Here is a 14,633-nt window from a genome sequence, read left to right as displayed (position 1 = left end):
GAGCCGTTAGTGACGGTTGTTGTTTCATCATTTCATGTCTGCATTTGTTTACAACTTCATAAAAGTAAAGGCCTTGGATCGGCCGCAGATCGCAGAGCACACTCCAGAACAAATCTAGCTTACCGATGATGGAATCCTTTTAGATAGAGGTGCTCCAATGGCGGAGCCAAAAGTCGATAGCTATGAATGTCAACGACTGTGTACACAAAGACAAAGTTCCACATGATATGGGGAAAAGGCAGTGGATTTATACAAATGTGGCAGGTGGATATTATTGTAGAAATGCCGTGACCCAGCCTGTGTGTGTGTGTGTGTGTGTGTGTGTGTGTGTGTGTGTGTGTGTGTGTGTGTGTGTGTGTGTGTGTGTGTGTGTGTGTGTGTGTACGTGCGTGCGTTTCTATGCTGTCTGCACACAGAGATTACTGGATTTCGTATTGACACATGCAAGCACACACCCTAAGGCATGCACACACACACTAACACAGATGCACGCACACACGCACACAATGCACTTGAGATTCCGTGCAGACGGAATCTCTTTGGTCTGAAGTGCCTTTCTTCTTGTTTCCTTCATGCATCTGGACAGATCTCTATCACTTCCTCTGGTATAACCCTACAAAACACTTTGTGGACACACGCAGGAGTGTGTGCGTGTGTGGCATGCACACACGCACGGACAATGAGCGCAAACACACACACACACACACACACACTCTCTCTCTCTCTCTCTCTCTCTCTCTCTCTCTCTCTCTCTCTCTCTCTCTCTCTCTCTCTCTCTCTCTCTCTCTCTCTCTCTCTCTCAGACGCCGAAGCCTCGTCTCTCGTGAGCCAACCGGCCTGCCCTAGATGAGGTAACTCGAGGAGTCTCTTTCAGCCCTGTGCTGTCAATGGACATCAAACAACCACTGATATAGTGAAAGAATGGACTTGATTCAGTTGGTTACGACGATGGCTATACGAGCGTGGAAGCCAGTGCCACAAACGCATGCACGGCTGCACGCACACACGCACACTGCAGGTTTGTATTAGTAGGAACACGTTACTCCAACCAGTTCCACTTCCTTTCCCCGCCATCAATGTTTTATTTTCTTATTGTGAAGCACTTTGTAACTCTGATGTCTGCATGTGAAAGGTGCTCTACAAATAAAATGTACTTTCTTACTTACTGTACTTGAGGACATCGTCATGTTTTGGACCGAAATGTTATGAATGTTAAATTTAGCCATTTTCAACCGTGAGCCTAAAGCCTGAAAAATAGCAGATCTCCACATGTCATGCAGCAGCTCTAGTTTTTGGTGTATGACCCCGGCACGCGACGAAGCAAAATTAATCATGTTCAATTCTATTTCCAACCCCTAAAGCTGATCTCTAAATCAGTGCTTCTTTTTTGGGGGGGTCCCAGATGACAAATAATTATAAGGAAAATAGCCGTTGCGAGACGTTGTGAGCTTGTAGATCTGCTATTTTCACAGTATGTAGCTGTGTACATTTGGTTCTCGCAACACACACACACACACACACACACACACACACACACACTGCTCATGGACTCCCTCACGCAAGGGACCTATAATAACTTATATCCAAAAAGCTGTGAGCCATGATAGACTGAACTTTACACAACCATGGGGTTGAATTTCTACTGTTTTACGCTTTGCCAAGTTTTTCCCCTCTGTGACTGCTTTTCATAATGACAGTTAGATTAATGATTCAATCATCAACACAGTTGCGTCAATACGTTTGCAGGGATAGTTTTCTCACTCGAGAAGTACAGTATAACCAATGAAGACCTGAGGCCCATTCAACAGATGTCTTCTAAATCCTAACAGTAAAAAGAAAAAAAGTGTCTTGCTATATATCAGATGCTCACAACTTTTTCATGTCAAGTACCCCCAAAATAATATATGTATTTGGCCGTGGACCCATACATCTCAAAATAATTTTGTGCCTGGGACGCCTCCAGGGTTTGAGTTAGAAAGAAATTGCTTTGAACATGTTTTAAAATGTTCAAGAAATAGCAGATCTTCAAACTCATAGCGCTGCAAGAAGTGACGTGCTTTGAGCTTGTAGATCTAGTTATTTTTTTTATCCACAAATTACAATTAATTTTTACAAGGAAACAAATATGGGGGTCGACAGTTCATGTTAACTTAAGGATACACATGGCACCTTCTCCTCCACACAGACATACTGCCTATAACAGCCGAAACAGAACAATGAGTATTTGGCTTTGATCTTTGTCATGCCAGCTATTCTTAGGCCACTCATGGTCAGTTTATGCACATGGCCCAGGCTTCCGAATATCAGTATGGCAAATCTACATCGATACCCCAGCTTTGTTATAATTCCAAGTAATGGTTGGTACTTAGAATGTTTATCTTGGAATGCCTGGTCCATGTACAAATGAAAGACACAGCCCACCTCCAGAATCAGGACATCCTTGTGACTGGTGTCAACAAAAACAACATCAGGTGTATTTGGGATGTTAGCAAAGACATCGCATGCACAGCTCTGGTAACACTCTTGAATGTTTATACATTGCTGCACTAGATGGCACATATGTGTCCCAGTCCAGTGATTTCAACCACAAGTCGGCACAGTTGATATACAGTTATAGATAAAAATACAATTCATTTCTTTTTTTGGTGGTTTTCGTTTTTAGCCACATTAACACAGTTGGAATGTTAAAGAATGTTTTTATTCCATCAGAAAGTCGTTTTAGTGTCATTAAGTCGTTGCAATTGCTTAAACAAGTCACTATGTCTAATGTTTTAACAATTGGGTTAAGCAATGCTAACCAATGCTAATCAGAAAATTCAGCTTTCCTTTCAAAGTATGCAAATTCCGCTAAAATCCGCTTTTTTGTACACAATCGTTTTTGAAGATAATACTAGTCTTTTACTGGCTAACATAAATAGCAGAGAAAGAAGTATTAACCATCGTATTTTGTAAAAAGTGTGTTTATTTTCGGTCCGCCTAAAGCTAATGTTCCAGATGGGGGCACTGGTGAATCAGAACAATGGGGACATGTTGAAATGGCTTTCTGTTTCCAATAGCAGAAGAAGAACACAATGTAAACATTGTAACATTATGTCACCATAACGTGGCTATTATTAGTTACTTTGGAATGTACCTGCCATGAAAATTAAGGTCATAATAACGCAGATCACATCGATATGTAATATAGCGCGATATGTACTTGTTTTAGCTACAGGATTGATATCGATATAATGCTAAAACGTAGCTAAAAAGCTATCGCGGGGTTGCCAGGTTCTGAGAAATAAGCAACCCGGTATATGAAAACAAGCCCAAAATAAGCGAAAATAGCCGATCTACAACAATACAAATCTTGTCCCTGGAGTCTGGACCCTGGCATACATTATTTTCTGCAGACAAATAATAATAACAGGCTAATATAGCTATTTTATTTGTAGGCTACTCATCTGGAACATTTACGTAGGCCTGATCTAATAAGGGTCCACTTGGTTACCAACTCTCCATAATCAACTACACTTTAAAAACAAGCCCAAATAATCAACTACACTTTATTTTTGGTTATAAACAGGTTATAAATGATTATAAACTTGGTACAGTAGGCCTATGCATTATTTTTCTTTAGAAACAAGGCCAACTAATTATAATAAGCAGACATGGCAACACTGCTGGTTGAATAATGGAGGAATGAAGGGAAAACAGCACCCCCTAAAGTCATAGATCACTGCTGAAATCTTAGAAGGGCAAATTATGTACTTTCAGGTTTCCAATTCAACAAGTTTCAAATGGTCATATCTTCTTCATTTTCCCCCCAATTTCAATGAGCAATATATCATATGAAAGGTTACAGTGTGCAGTTTCATAATATGTGACCAGTGCCAGCAGAATATGCCTCATGTCGCCAGAATGAACATGCCTTAAATCAATAAATAAACTCGTTTCTTTTTTTTATGTGATTTTCTTTTTTTTTCATATTAATACAGTTTGAATGTTGAAGAAGGTTTTCATTCAAACAGATTGTTCATTTGGGCAAATGAAATGTATACATTTATACGTCAAAGTGGGCTTGTTTTTTAACAAGTTTCTGGAGGCAGAAGAGCGCAGTTCCGAGATTTGCATGTTGGTTACGATTGGTCCTGTAATCTCTTTGTCCTCAGGTTTCACGCTCTGATCACCGCCCATTAGCGTGCTTGTGTTTGTAAACACAGAAGTATTCTGGGCATTTGGGTTAGACTTTACAGAAAATAAACAAAACCACGTATAGCTACTCGCTGAAATACACTTCCCAGCTTGGAGTCTTTCGCCAACAAACAACAGGCTAGAAGCTAGCTAGCCTAGTTAGCCGTTTGTGTCGTGTGTTAAAGAGCAAAGAGATCACACGTCTTTTCTTTTAATCACAACTCGCTCATTTCTTGCTCATTTAAAAAAAGGTTATATACTATGTAAACTATGAAATGCAGGCTTTCATTTGGTATATAGAACGTTTGTGTAGGCCGTCTCTAAGAAACGGTATCAATTGAAAAGGAAATGTCGGAAAATTGCTTAATTTTTTTCCTCGCGCACCCAGCAAAGAGCTACGTCTTTTCAAATACGGCCGTTAGTACTGTTAATTCAACATCCGGTGAGGGGAGGATACGGATCGTGTATGTATTGTGTATATAAATCAGGGCATACAGTGGGTGGGCTTTAGACCGGATGTAAGCCTTGCACACTAAATAGACACCCGATGTAGTATGAATCCACCCATCGAATGCACAGGAATTACTATAAATGAAACCAGGCATTGTGACTGCATGTGGACAGATCTGTTTATTAAAATAGCAAATCTACAAGCGCACAACATCATAGCCTGATGCGTCGATTTTATTTATTTAAAATACTGGGTCAATTGTCTGACTTTGATTGCTTAAAGTAGACCTGCATAAAATGGTGTACTGCAGCTATTTACAACCAGGTAGTGTATAAGTTAAATTGAACACTTAACTTAATATTTAATACTTGAATACTTAGTATTTAATACTTAGTACTTTCAAAAGGGTTTATTGGGGCACCTTACAAATTGCATTGTTTGTTCTACTGGCTTAAACATGTCAGTGTTTCTAGTGTTGCACTGTTGACAGCTAAAACGTCCTATTGTCTCTTGTCCCTCCCATTGTCACACCCACTTCTGTCCAGCTCTAAGGTGATAAAATGTTGTGAATATTGAAAAGGGCTTTTCTCAGCTTTGGGTGAAAGGCCCCAGTCATTTTAAAATGGTTATATCTCCTTCAATTATTGTCCAATTTCATTGAATGATACATCATATGAAAGCTTACATTCTGTACTTTAATAATCTGTAAAAATCTGAAAAATGGAAAAGGCGACATGAGGCATGTTTTGTTGGCACTGGTCACATATGTAAAGAACTGAAAAATGACCATGGCCCCCTTGTATATTAAACCACTGGCACTGGTCACATATTTTCGAACTGCATCAGACACTAGGTCAACAATACGGTCGAGGCGAGCAATATACAGATTTGTGTATGCACTACATCCATTTGTTATGCGATGGATTCTATGGGCTCCATTTTCGTCACCACTAAACCCCTTATCCCTAAACCTCTTTGCCTAAACCCTTCTTGCCGTTTCTTTCTAGTGTCTAGTGTCCTCTCCCTAGTGGGCGAGGGTAGCCTCCACTACCACGCTGGAGTCTGTAATTAATCCATCAGAGATGGGCACATTTTCGTAGTTTTTTGCCCAGTTTAGCTGGACTCGATGCTGTCCTGGATTGAAAGGGTTAACAGCGCTGCTCTGTGGTACTGTATAAGGCTACCTCAGATGACACTACTACGGAGGCACAATAAAAGTTCTCCCAAATGATTAATATCAAAAAGCTGTGACTGGGACCAGATGCTGGTACCTTGGTTGACCCGCGATCAGCCCTAATTTATCAAACACACATTGTATTAAATTGAGTGCAAATGTGTATCAGGAGAGCATTAACAGGGGGAACCGTGCAACACATTAAATGAAATATAGCTCAAAGGTCTCACCATCAATGAATGGACAAAAAGAAAGAAAGAAAAACTGAGGAAAAACTGAGCTATACTGTAAGTAGTGGACAGACTAATGATTTTTGTACTATCACTGTACTCTGTAGATTCCTATCAATAAAAAGGCACAAAAGCCAAACTTAAATCTTAAAAAAGTAGCAGATCTACAAGCTTAGATAGATAGATTGGCTTGGGGGTTCCCCGGTTGGACGAATACATGCTTGGAACTTAGGAACACGTAATTCCAACCAGTTCCTTTCCCCTCCTGGTCAGCCACGGGGGAGGCAGGGCACCTCCCCTATAGGGGACACAGGGCACCTCCCCTATAGGGGACACAGGGCACCTCCCCTATAGGGGACACAGGGCACCTCCCCTATAGGGGACACAGGGCACCTCCCCTATAGGGGACACAGGGCACCTCCCCTATAGTGGACACAGGGCACCTCCCCTATAGGGGACACAGGGCACCTCCCCTATAGGGGACACAGGGCACCTCCCCTATAGGGGACACAGGGCACCTCCCCTATAGGGGACACAGGGCTCCTCCCCTATAGTGGACACAGGGCTCCTCCCCTATAGTGGACACAGGGCACCTCCCCTATAGGGGACACAGGGCACCTCCCCTATAGGGGACACAGGGCACCTCCCCTATAGTGGACACAGGGCACCTCCCCTATAGTGGACACAGGGCACCTCCCCTATAGGGGACACAGGGCACCTCCCCTATAGGGGACACAGGGCTCCTCCCCTATAGGGGACACAGGGCACCTCCCCTATAGGGGACACAGGGCACCTCCCCTATAGGGGACACAGGGCACCTCCCCTATAGGGGACACAGGGCACCTCCCCTATAGGGGACACAGGGCTCCTCCCCTATAGGGGACACAGGGCACCTCCCCTATAGGGGACACAGGGCACCTCCCCTATAGGGGACACAGGGCACCTCCCCTATAGGGGACACAGGGCACCTCCCCTATAGGGGACACAGGGCACCTCCCCTATAGGGGACACAGGGCACCTCCCCTATAGGGGACACAGGGCACCTCCCCTATAGTGGACACAGGGCACCTCCCCTATAGTGGACACAGGGCACCTCCCCTATAGGGGACACAGGGCACCTCCCCTATAGTGGACACAGGGCACCTCCCCTATAGGGGACACAGGGCACCTCCCCAAATCATGACAAAACACTGAATTCTTCGGGGCCAAACAAAGAATTAGAAAGTAGAAAAAAACGGCAGGTTACAACACTTTTTTTGTTGTTTTTCTTCTTTGTAATTATTTGTTGTCCAAAATATTGTGTGTGTTGTCATGATTTGTCACGACAAGAGTTGGCTTCGTACGACGCTTAAAAGGTCTTTAAATAAATTAAATAAGAACTGCCTATGGGGAAATGCATTGCGTTTTCATTTCCTGGGCCGTTCGTTGTTCTGAAAGGGGGAGGGACTGCGACGCTCTATAGGGGACACAGGGCACCTCCCCTATAGGGGACACAGGGCCACACAGAAATATCTGCTACTTTACATGCTTTTTCGTGTGATGCAGTAGTGTGATCAAGTAAGCCAGTGTTCATTTACCCAAAAAGTTTAAATATGGAGTTTGATTGAAACCTTTATTTATTCTCGAAAGAGCAATTGAGGTTCTCCCTCATTTTCAATGCTGACGAGATTACATTACATACATTATATAAAACAATTTAAAGACATGCAGGTTATATACACAAACAAATCTTCATGTAAGGCAAAGACATAATATAGACAATGAGACAAACATAAATTAAAAACAGTTACATATTGAGGTAGGGAGGTTCAGAAGCAGGTTGTTAAACTGACCATAGGATATTGGGGTATTGATTTTCAATGTTTGCTGTAAAGATGTTTCTTGCCCGACAGCGACAATACTCTCTGTGGCTGTGTGTGTGTGTGTGTGTGTGTGTGTGTGTGTGTGCGTGCGTGCGTGCGTGTGCACATGCACAATAGAGACAGCGGCTAGCTTGGGCACTGTGCTGTATCTCCATGAGACAGATGTATTGTCATCATGTCTTTAGGGCGTTTGGAGGAGAAAGATGAGATGAGATGAGATAACATACTGGAGACATTTATTCATCGATCCCGGTGGGGAAGTTATTCAGGTGTCGCAGCAAAAGAGTATAGTTAACCCATTTTGGGCGGGAACCCCTTTTGGTGTTAGCATTATGTTATGCTTTAGCTATTGAAAAATAGCAGATCTACAAGCTCATATACGAGCTTGTAGGTCTGCTATTTTTGAAAAATCGAAGAACGACTGACATAGAAACATAGCTTTTTCAGAAAACTGTCAGGGTGAAGAAGAAGGGGGGTTCTCAAATATGATTATTTGATTATTTAGGGGAGGTCGCGGCCTGAAAAGGTTGAGAAGCCTTGTCTAACAGCTGCGCTGATAGTATCTGGTGGAGCGAGCGTGTGGCTGGCTGCAGGATCAAAGGCTGGCTGTGCGTGCCAAGTCCCTATGTACAGTAAGAATGGAGGATCCCCCCTCCTGCCTTATCTTCACTGCACATCAGCTGTGTGGCCATGCACTGAAATGCAATGTGCACCCCCCCCCCCCCCCCCCACACACACACACACACACCACCATCTTGGGGAGGGCAAAACACAGTGAGCTGAGCCTTGCCTATAGCGACAGGGAGCCCCACTTTACAGAAAGTATTAGCCAGACGATTTTGAATTAATACAAAGCCCAAAAACACGTAAAAGGCGTTTTTGGCGCAATGGGATTTCATGAAGAACACGTTAATTAAGTCCTTGGCGTTTATTAGTTGAACATCATGACACCTACCTCATCTAACCCATGGATAACCATATATGGAGAAGACTGGATCATCACCTATAGATCCCCACCCGTCCTTCCTGTTCTGACATTCCATATATGACATCATCAAACACAGTACACTCAAGACACGCTCCATATATGGCCAGTATAGAATTCATTCCATATGTTGATCTGACATCATCAAACCCAGTACATTCAAGACAGGCTCCATATATGGCCAGTACAGAATTAATTATGGTGATCTGACCCCCCATGCCAAAGCGCCAGCGCTCGCCCAGCAGTCTGCCGTCACCCAGGCGGATTACTGGTTATTATTTTATAAATAAAGGGCTATAAGGGCATTTGAGAAACAATGCCCTTCATCACTGCATGCTCCAATACCATTGCACAGCACAGTTGCTCAACGTGTGGGCCCACACGTGATCCAAAATGAACCACAAGTCATAGTTACACAACCAAAACATCCGACCTGCGAGCTCACAAGAGCCGACATCATCATCATCATCATCATGATCATGATCATCTTCATCATCATCATCATCATGATATCCAAATATGGAGGGACGGACAGATATCCAAATATGGAGGGACGGACAGGACGAGTTCATCTGAGATGATGAATTCACAAATGTGGAAAAAAAAGTATTTGTGGTTTTCTCCTCGGCCCAACTGGCAGCATGCACAAAAATCTTTTGGCACACATCGTGGGGTTTGCGAGACGCACGCACACACACACACACGCACACACACACACACACACACACACATGCACGCACTCTTTCTAAACGCCTTGCCCCCTCGCTGCTGTGATGCTGTAATAATAATTAAGGGCAAAAAATGAAAAATGAAAATGAAAAAACCTGCACTGGACTCACTCACTCAACCAAAAACAAAACATACCAATAGCTCACTTCATTGGATGAGGCCATCGTGATTCCCCCTGTGAGATAACTTCTGACCCTAAATGATAAGACGTTTTCCCCCTTAAGTGCTGATTGATGACCTCTCTCAAGTGTGTAGCTGCGGTTCTACAGTACAGTCACGCCATGAAGCAATAGCCAGACTGCCAATTAAAATGGATTACAGTGAAAACAGCAAGGTGAACCTGGAGCTGACACACACATTACAACATATTGCCACACATGACTTGGAACAGAACAGTGTGTTCTTCACAGTGTGGGATCCTTTCTCCATGGCTTTAATGGACAGTGTTCCACTGTACTGGCCTCTTCTCAGAGAGACATCAAACCGTCTCGTTTTGAGATGTTGTCGCAGGATTAAACATGCACGCTTTTCATCCCATTTACATCGGGAAAACACCCGTGTCAGTTTTTTGTTCAGCGTACACAGTGATGCGGTTCAGCGTACAGTAATTGCAACCCTGCACGTTATCACAGTCAGACATCTCAGTCACTCTGTGTTAGCTAGCTGGGCAATCCTGGAAATCCTCGCATTCCTTGAAATCTCCTTTACATGAATGAGTGACCAGTTCAGTGTGACGAGTGTCGGAGGCACATCGGGCAAGTACAGGTCATGTTCTACTTGCCCAAAGGTCATGCCCACTTGGCCTCCATTATAAAATGATAGGTAAAAATGTGCTTGTAGAACAAATAATGTTAAATCCAATCAATAATTGCAGTGCAGACAGTCACTTTGAAAAACAGAATGAGTGCAACTGATAGTTGTGAAAAGGCAGCATATTTTCCGATAATATTTAATGAAGAGGGAATATAGCAAACTCTACTTCCAAGAACGTTTATGACCATAATAGGTCTGTAACTCTGTGAGTGTACAAATGGAACCAAATGCACCCTGACCCTTTGACGACCCCTGCTTCTCTCACACAACAATGAGAAAAATAAAAATGAATTGCATTTTTATAGCGCTTTTCCAAGTGCTCAAAGCCCTTCACAATGGTTCATTCATGCATACATTAGGAGGTGAAGCTGCGAACAGCCAACGCAGGCGTCCTCACTTCCAACATTCACACGCCAACGGTGGCAAGCTAGCACCGACCGACTCATTGGAGGCAATGTGGGGTTCAGTGTCTTGCCCAAGGACACTTCGACATGTGGACAGTCAGGAGGAGCCAGGATTCAAACCCCAACCCATGGACCATTGGATGACTTGCTCTACCTCCTGAGACACAGCCGCTCTTAGCGTAAAATGAAACCAAATGGACCCCAAGAGTTAAACTATTGTTAAACACCTGCATTACTTAATTTACAAGAAGTCTACACAACTACAAAAGAATGTAAGAACTGTTATTTTGATCGATTGCCTGTTATCTCTCCTAATGGTACCAACATCAACAGCATGGAATTGTGGACAAAACACAAAATACACAAAATATACTTTAGTTTGGGGTCTGAGAGGCTAGAGCTCATCAAATGGTGGTCCGTGTGGCTCAAATGCAGAATAAATAACGGGACTGTCACTTGATATGAAAAGGGTTGAAAGGGGGCTCTCCTCCTTACCTTGGTCACAGCAGGATAGCCAGCGGCCACCTCCCCGGAGCAGTAGGGTTTCTCCTCGTGCGACACCTCCACCACGGACGCCCACTGGTCCAGGAAGCCGCTGGGCGTGTACAGGCCGCAGTCCCGCACGCCGGTCTCCCGCTCAAAGTCCTCGCATACGCCGTCGCCGTCGTAGTAGTAGCACATGCTGGGCTCGTCTGCAGCAACGACAAGGAACCGAACAAGAGTTGCAGCGGTGGAAAGTAAACTTAAGTACATTTACTTAAAGGACCACTTCACCACTTTTCAACCTCTCTTCATATGATTGGTCCTCACTAATGTTCCTGATAAAAAAATTTTTTTTCCTACTCAGTCTATGTCTCATAGGAGGGCTGTGGGCAGTTCAGGAACCGTCCACCAGTGACATCATCGATAGGGAATCCAAGCTAATAGAAACTGCAGGTTTTCTATTACTGAAAAGTTGCAATGCGATAATGGTAGCCATCGTTCTCACGATAATAACAATCTAAAATATATTTAAAAATATCTTGTTTAAAAAATAATCTGTGTAACGATGATGTGGACGGTTCCTGAACTGCCCACAGCCCTCCTATGAGACACAGACTGAGTAGAAAATAATTGTGGTATTTTAACCGTTTGGCTGCCACCTGCTGGACGCAAATCCAACTTCTGACTGCCACGGTCTGTGGGGGCGATTTAGAGGTTGCGCACGCAGCACAGAAACGGATGTTGTGGGCGTCCATCTTGTGCTAAATAAATAGCGTCAATGCTAGCGAGCTAAAATATAGCCATCCTTGCTCTAGAAAGCACCAATGTTTCCATCTAGACCACCGGATTATCAGCAAAGACCTCCGAACATCGCGCTAATTGACTAAACCATGGAGAGATCCGTAGATTAGGAGTTATTCAGCTTTTAGTCTGCCTGTATAATGGGAGGTGGACGGCATTAGTGAGGACCAATTATATGAAGATATTGAAAAGTGGTGAAGTGGTTCTTTACAAGGGGAATACCACTGATTTTCAACATTGAACAATGTCATCTAATTATGCCAATGACTTGTATACACGTCTTTTCTAATCCCCCCGTGGGGGCATTGGACGAGTATACGCGTCTTTAGGTATTTTATAATGATATCAAATGAGATTGCTGTAACTTAACTGGCATTAGTTTTGCACGAAAAACACTCCTTCGGTTAAAATGGTAAATGGTGCATTTATATAGCGCCTTTATCCAAGGCTAAAAAAGTCCATAGCCGTCATCACAAATGTGAGGTCAGCACATTTGGGCACATTTTGGGTGACTATGGCTAAAGTTAGCACAAGAAGTGTTTTTTGTGGAATACTAATGCTTGCAATGGATACAGATTTATGAAAACCCCCTAGTTTGACACAACACATGCTAATTCTCAAATTTTGCGAATTTTGCCTTATATAGGTTGTTAATGGTACCCCAACTTTCAGCAGCTGTCACAAAGTGTCCCAAGGGAAACAAATTGGAACAAATTGATAGGTGATAGTAGACACCTTTATGAACACATTTGTGAAGAAAGCCAGTGTTAAGCTTTTTTTTTTTGGCAGATTTGCCACACATTTCGCTAATTTTCCCTTATTAAACTGTTGGAGTCTGAGCATGGCCTAAAGACCATGCTTCAGCTAGTGCCCTTGGCAGGAGTGCTGTGCTGTTATGCAGTGTTCATTTCGTCGCCTAAAACTAGGACGATTTATTTTTCGTCGACTACCTTTATTCACAGACGAAAACAAAATAAAAGCTAAATAAAAACTAAGCTGTGATGACTAAAATGTTAGGGAGGGACTAGTGGAGAAGAGATCCAGTAGAAGTAAAAGACAAGTCATGTTATGTCTGGTTGCGCATCACTTCGTGCCACGCTGCAAGCTTGTATATATCTGCTATTTTTGATAATTTGGGGAAAATCTTGAAAGTTGTTACATGGGCATATATGGGACCGATATCTATATATATATTCCCATATATGGGCACAAAGTGGACACATACAGGTCGGTACAATCAGAGGCTTCTATTAGAGTTGCATCAATGAGGGGGCAGAAAACAGCACCGGTCACATGATTCATGTAACTCGAAATAGTGACAAATGGCCATAGACTCCAGAGCATTCCGTAAACGTCCGGTTTAGGCCTTTGTCAATATTCACCAATGGAAGTCTATGTAGAAGACTGGACTGGCCCGATGAAGTGAACGGACGTTACTCAACTCTTTAATAGAAGGCTCTGGGTACAATGGGTACAGCATAGCCGCCCCAAACTGTAGATTTGAGGGCCGCATAGACACCCGAACTCTAGATGTGAGGGCCGCGTAGCCGCCCGAACCTCTAGTGGGTTAGAAGAACAATCAGGCAAAAGTCAAATGGCGAAGAGCGAAAGGGCTGTATGGCTTTACCAGACGGCCCGCATGGAGATGTAAGGAAGGCTCTGGAAGCACACAGGAGCACGGGAGAAGAAGGTAGAAAGATTGTAGCTGGAAGCTGTTGGAAGAGACTGGAGGTGCATATTGAGGAGGGAGAAGAGGGAAGAGGCTTTGCCTGGGCCTCTCTCAGCTCTCTCCCAGCTCTAGCAGTGTCAGCCGGTGGGGTTCCAGTTAGGGGAGGAAAAAGGCGGCATTTCGTGCCAAGTTGGCCGGGGGCCTCCTCCTCCTCCTTCGAAAAAAAATTCCAGCGCTCCCCACCAGCAGCACGGCTCAAAAAACTCAAGTCAGTTTCTGTGCTCTCTGGCAATGTTGAAACAAGGGGCTGCCGAAGGGGGGGCACACACACGCAGGAATACGGCCCCGCCACTCACCCAGCGGGAACAGAGCGAGGGAGGGAGGGAGACAAGGGGGAGTTCAAACGGCAGCTTGTGAGAGCGAAGATGCTAGAGAGATAGGTAGAGAGTAGGAAATTAAAAGGACGTAATTAACGGTGTAATGGATGGGAGCGGCATTAAAAAAAAGGAGAGAGGAAGAAAGTATTACAATTTTAAATGGGTGCGGGGGGGAGAGAGAGAGAGAGAGAGAGAGAGAGAGAGAGAGAATGAGTGGAAAGGTGACTGAGTACAAGGGAGAGAGGGGAGAATGTACGACAGCCCACGAGGGCAGGAGGAGAGGAGAAGTCAAAGAGATAGACAGATACAGAGGTGCACAGAAGAGACAAACAGACACTACAGACCAAGGTTATTGTCGTTAACTAAAACTAGCGAATTGACAAGAACTAAAATTGAAAAAAAAAACTTTTTGTTAAGTAAACAAAATAAAATCAAATCAGAGCACAGAAAAAAAAATCAACCTCACGTAATGTCAATCGTGT

General features: G+C 43.7%; 1 protein-coding gene across 5 annotated transcripts in view; it reads right to left on the bottom strand.

Annotated features, from left to right (window-relative positions):
* pappaa (pregnancy-associated plasma protein A, pappalysin 1a) overlaps positions 1 to 14,633 on the bottom strand; it is a 182,490-nt gene that overhangs the window by 97,686 nt on the left and 70,171 nt on the right. For all 5 annotated transcript variants that reach the window (XM_083793928.1, XM_083793929.1, XM_083793930.1 and 2 more), the window contains exon 12: positions 11,317 to 11,513. In XM_083793928.1, coding sequence (XP_083650054.1) covers positions 11,317 to 11,513 — 197 coding nt within the window. The remainder of the gene's footprint in view (positions 1 to 11,316; positions 11,514 to 14,633) is intronic.

This window comes from Protomyctophum parallelum (genome assembly GCF_964188405.1).
Source record: "Protomyctophum parallelum genome assembly, chromosome: 21".
NCBI lineage: Eukaryota > Metazoa > Chordata > Actinopteri > Myctophiformes > Myctophidae > Protomyctophum > Protomyctophum parallelum.
The sequence above is the reverse complement of the archived record's forward strand: the minus strand, read 5'-3'. Positions and strand labels throughout refer to the sequence as shown.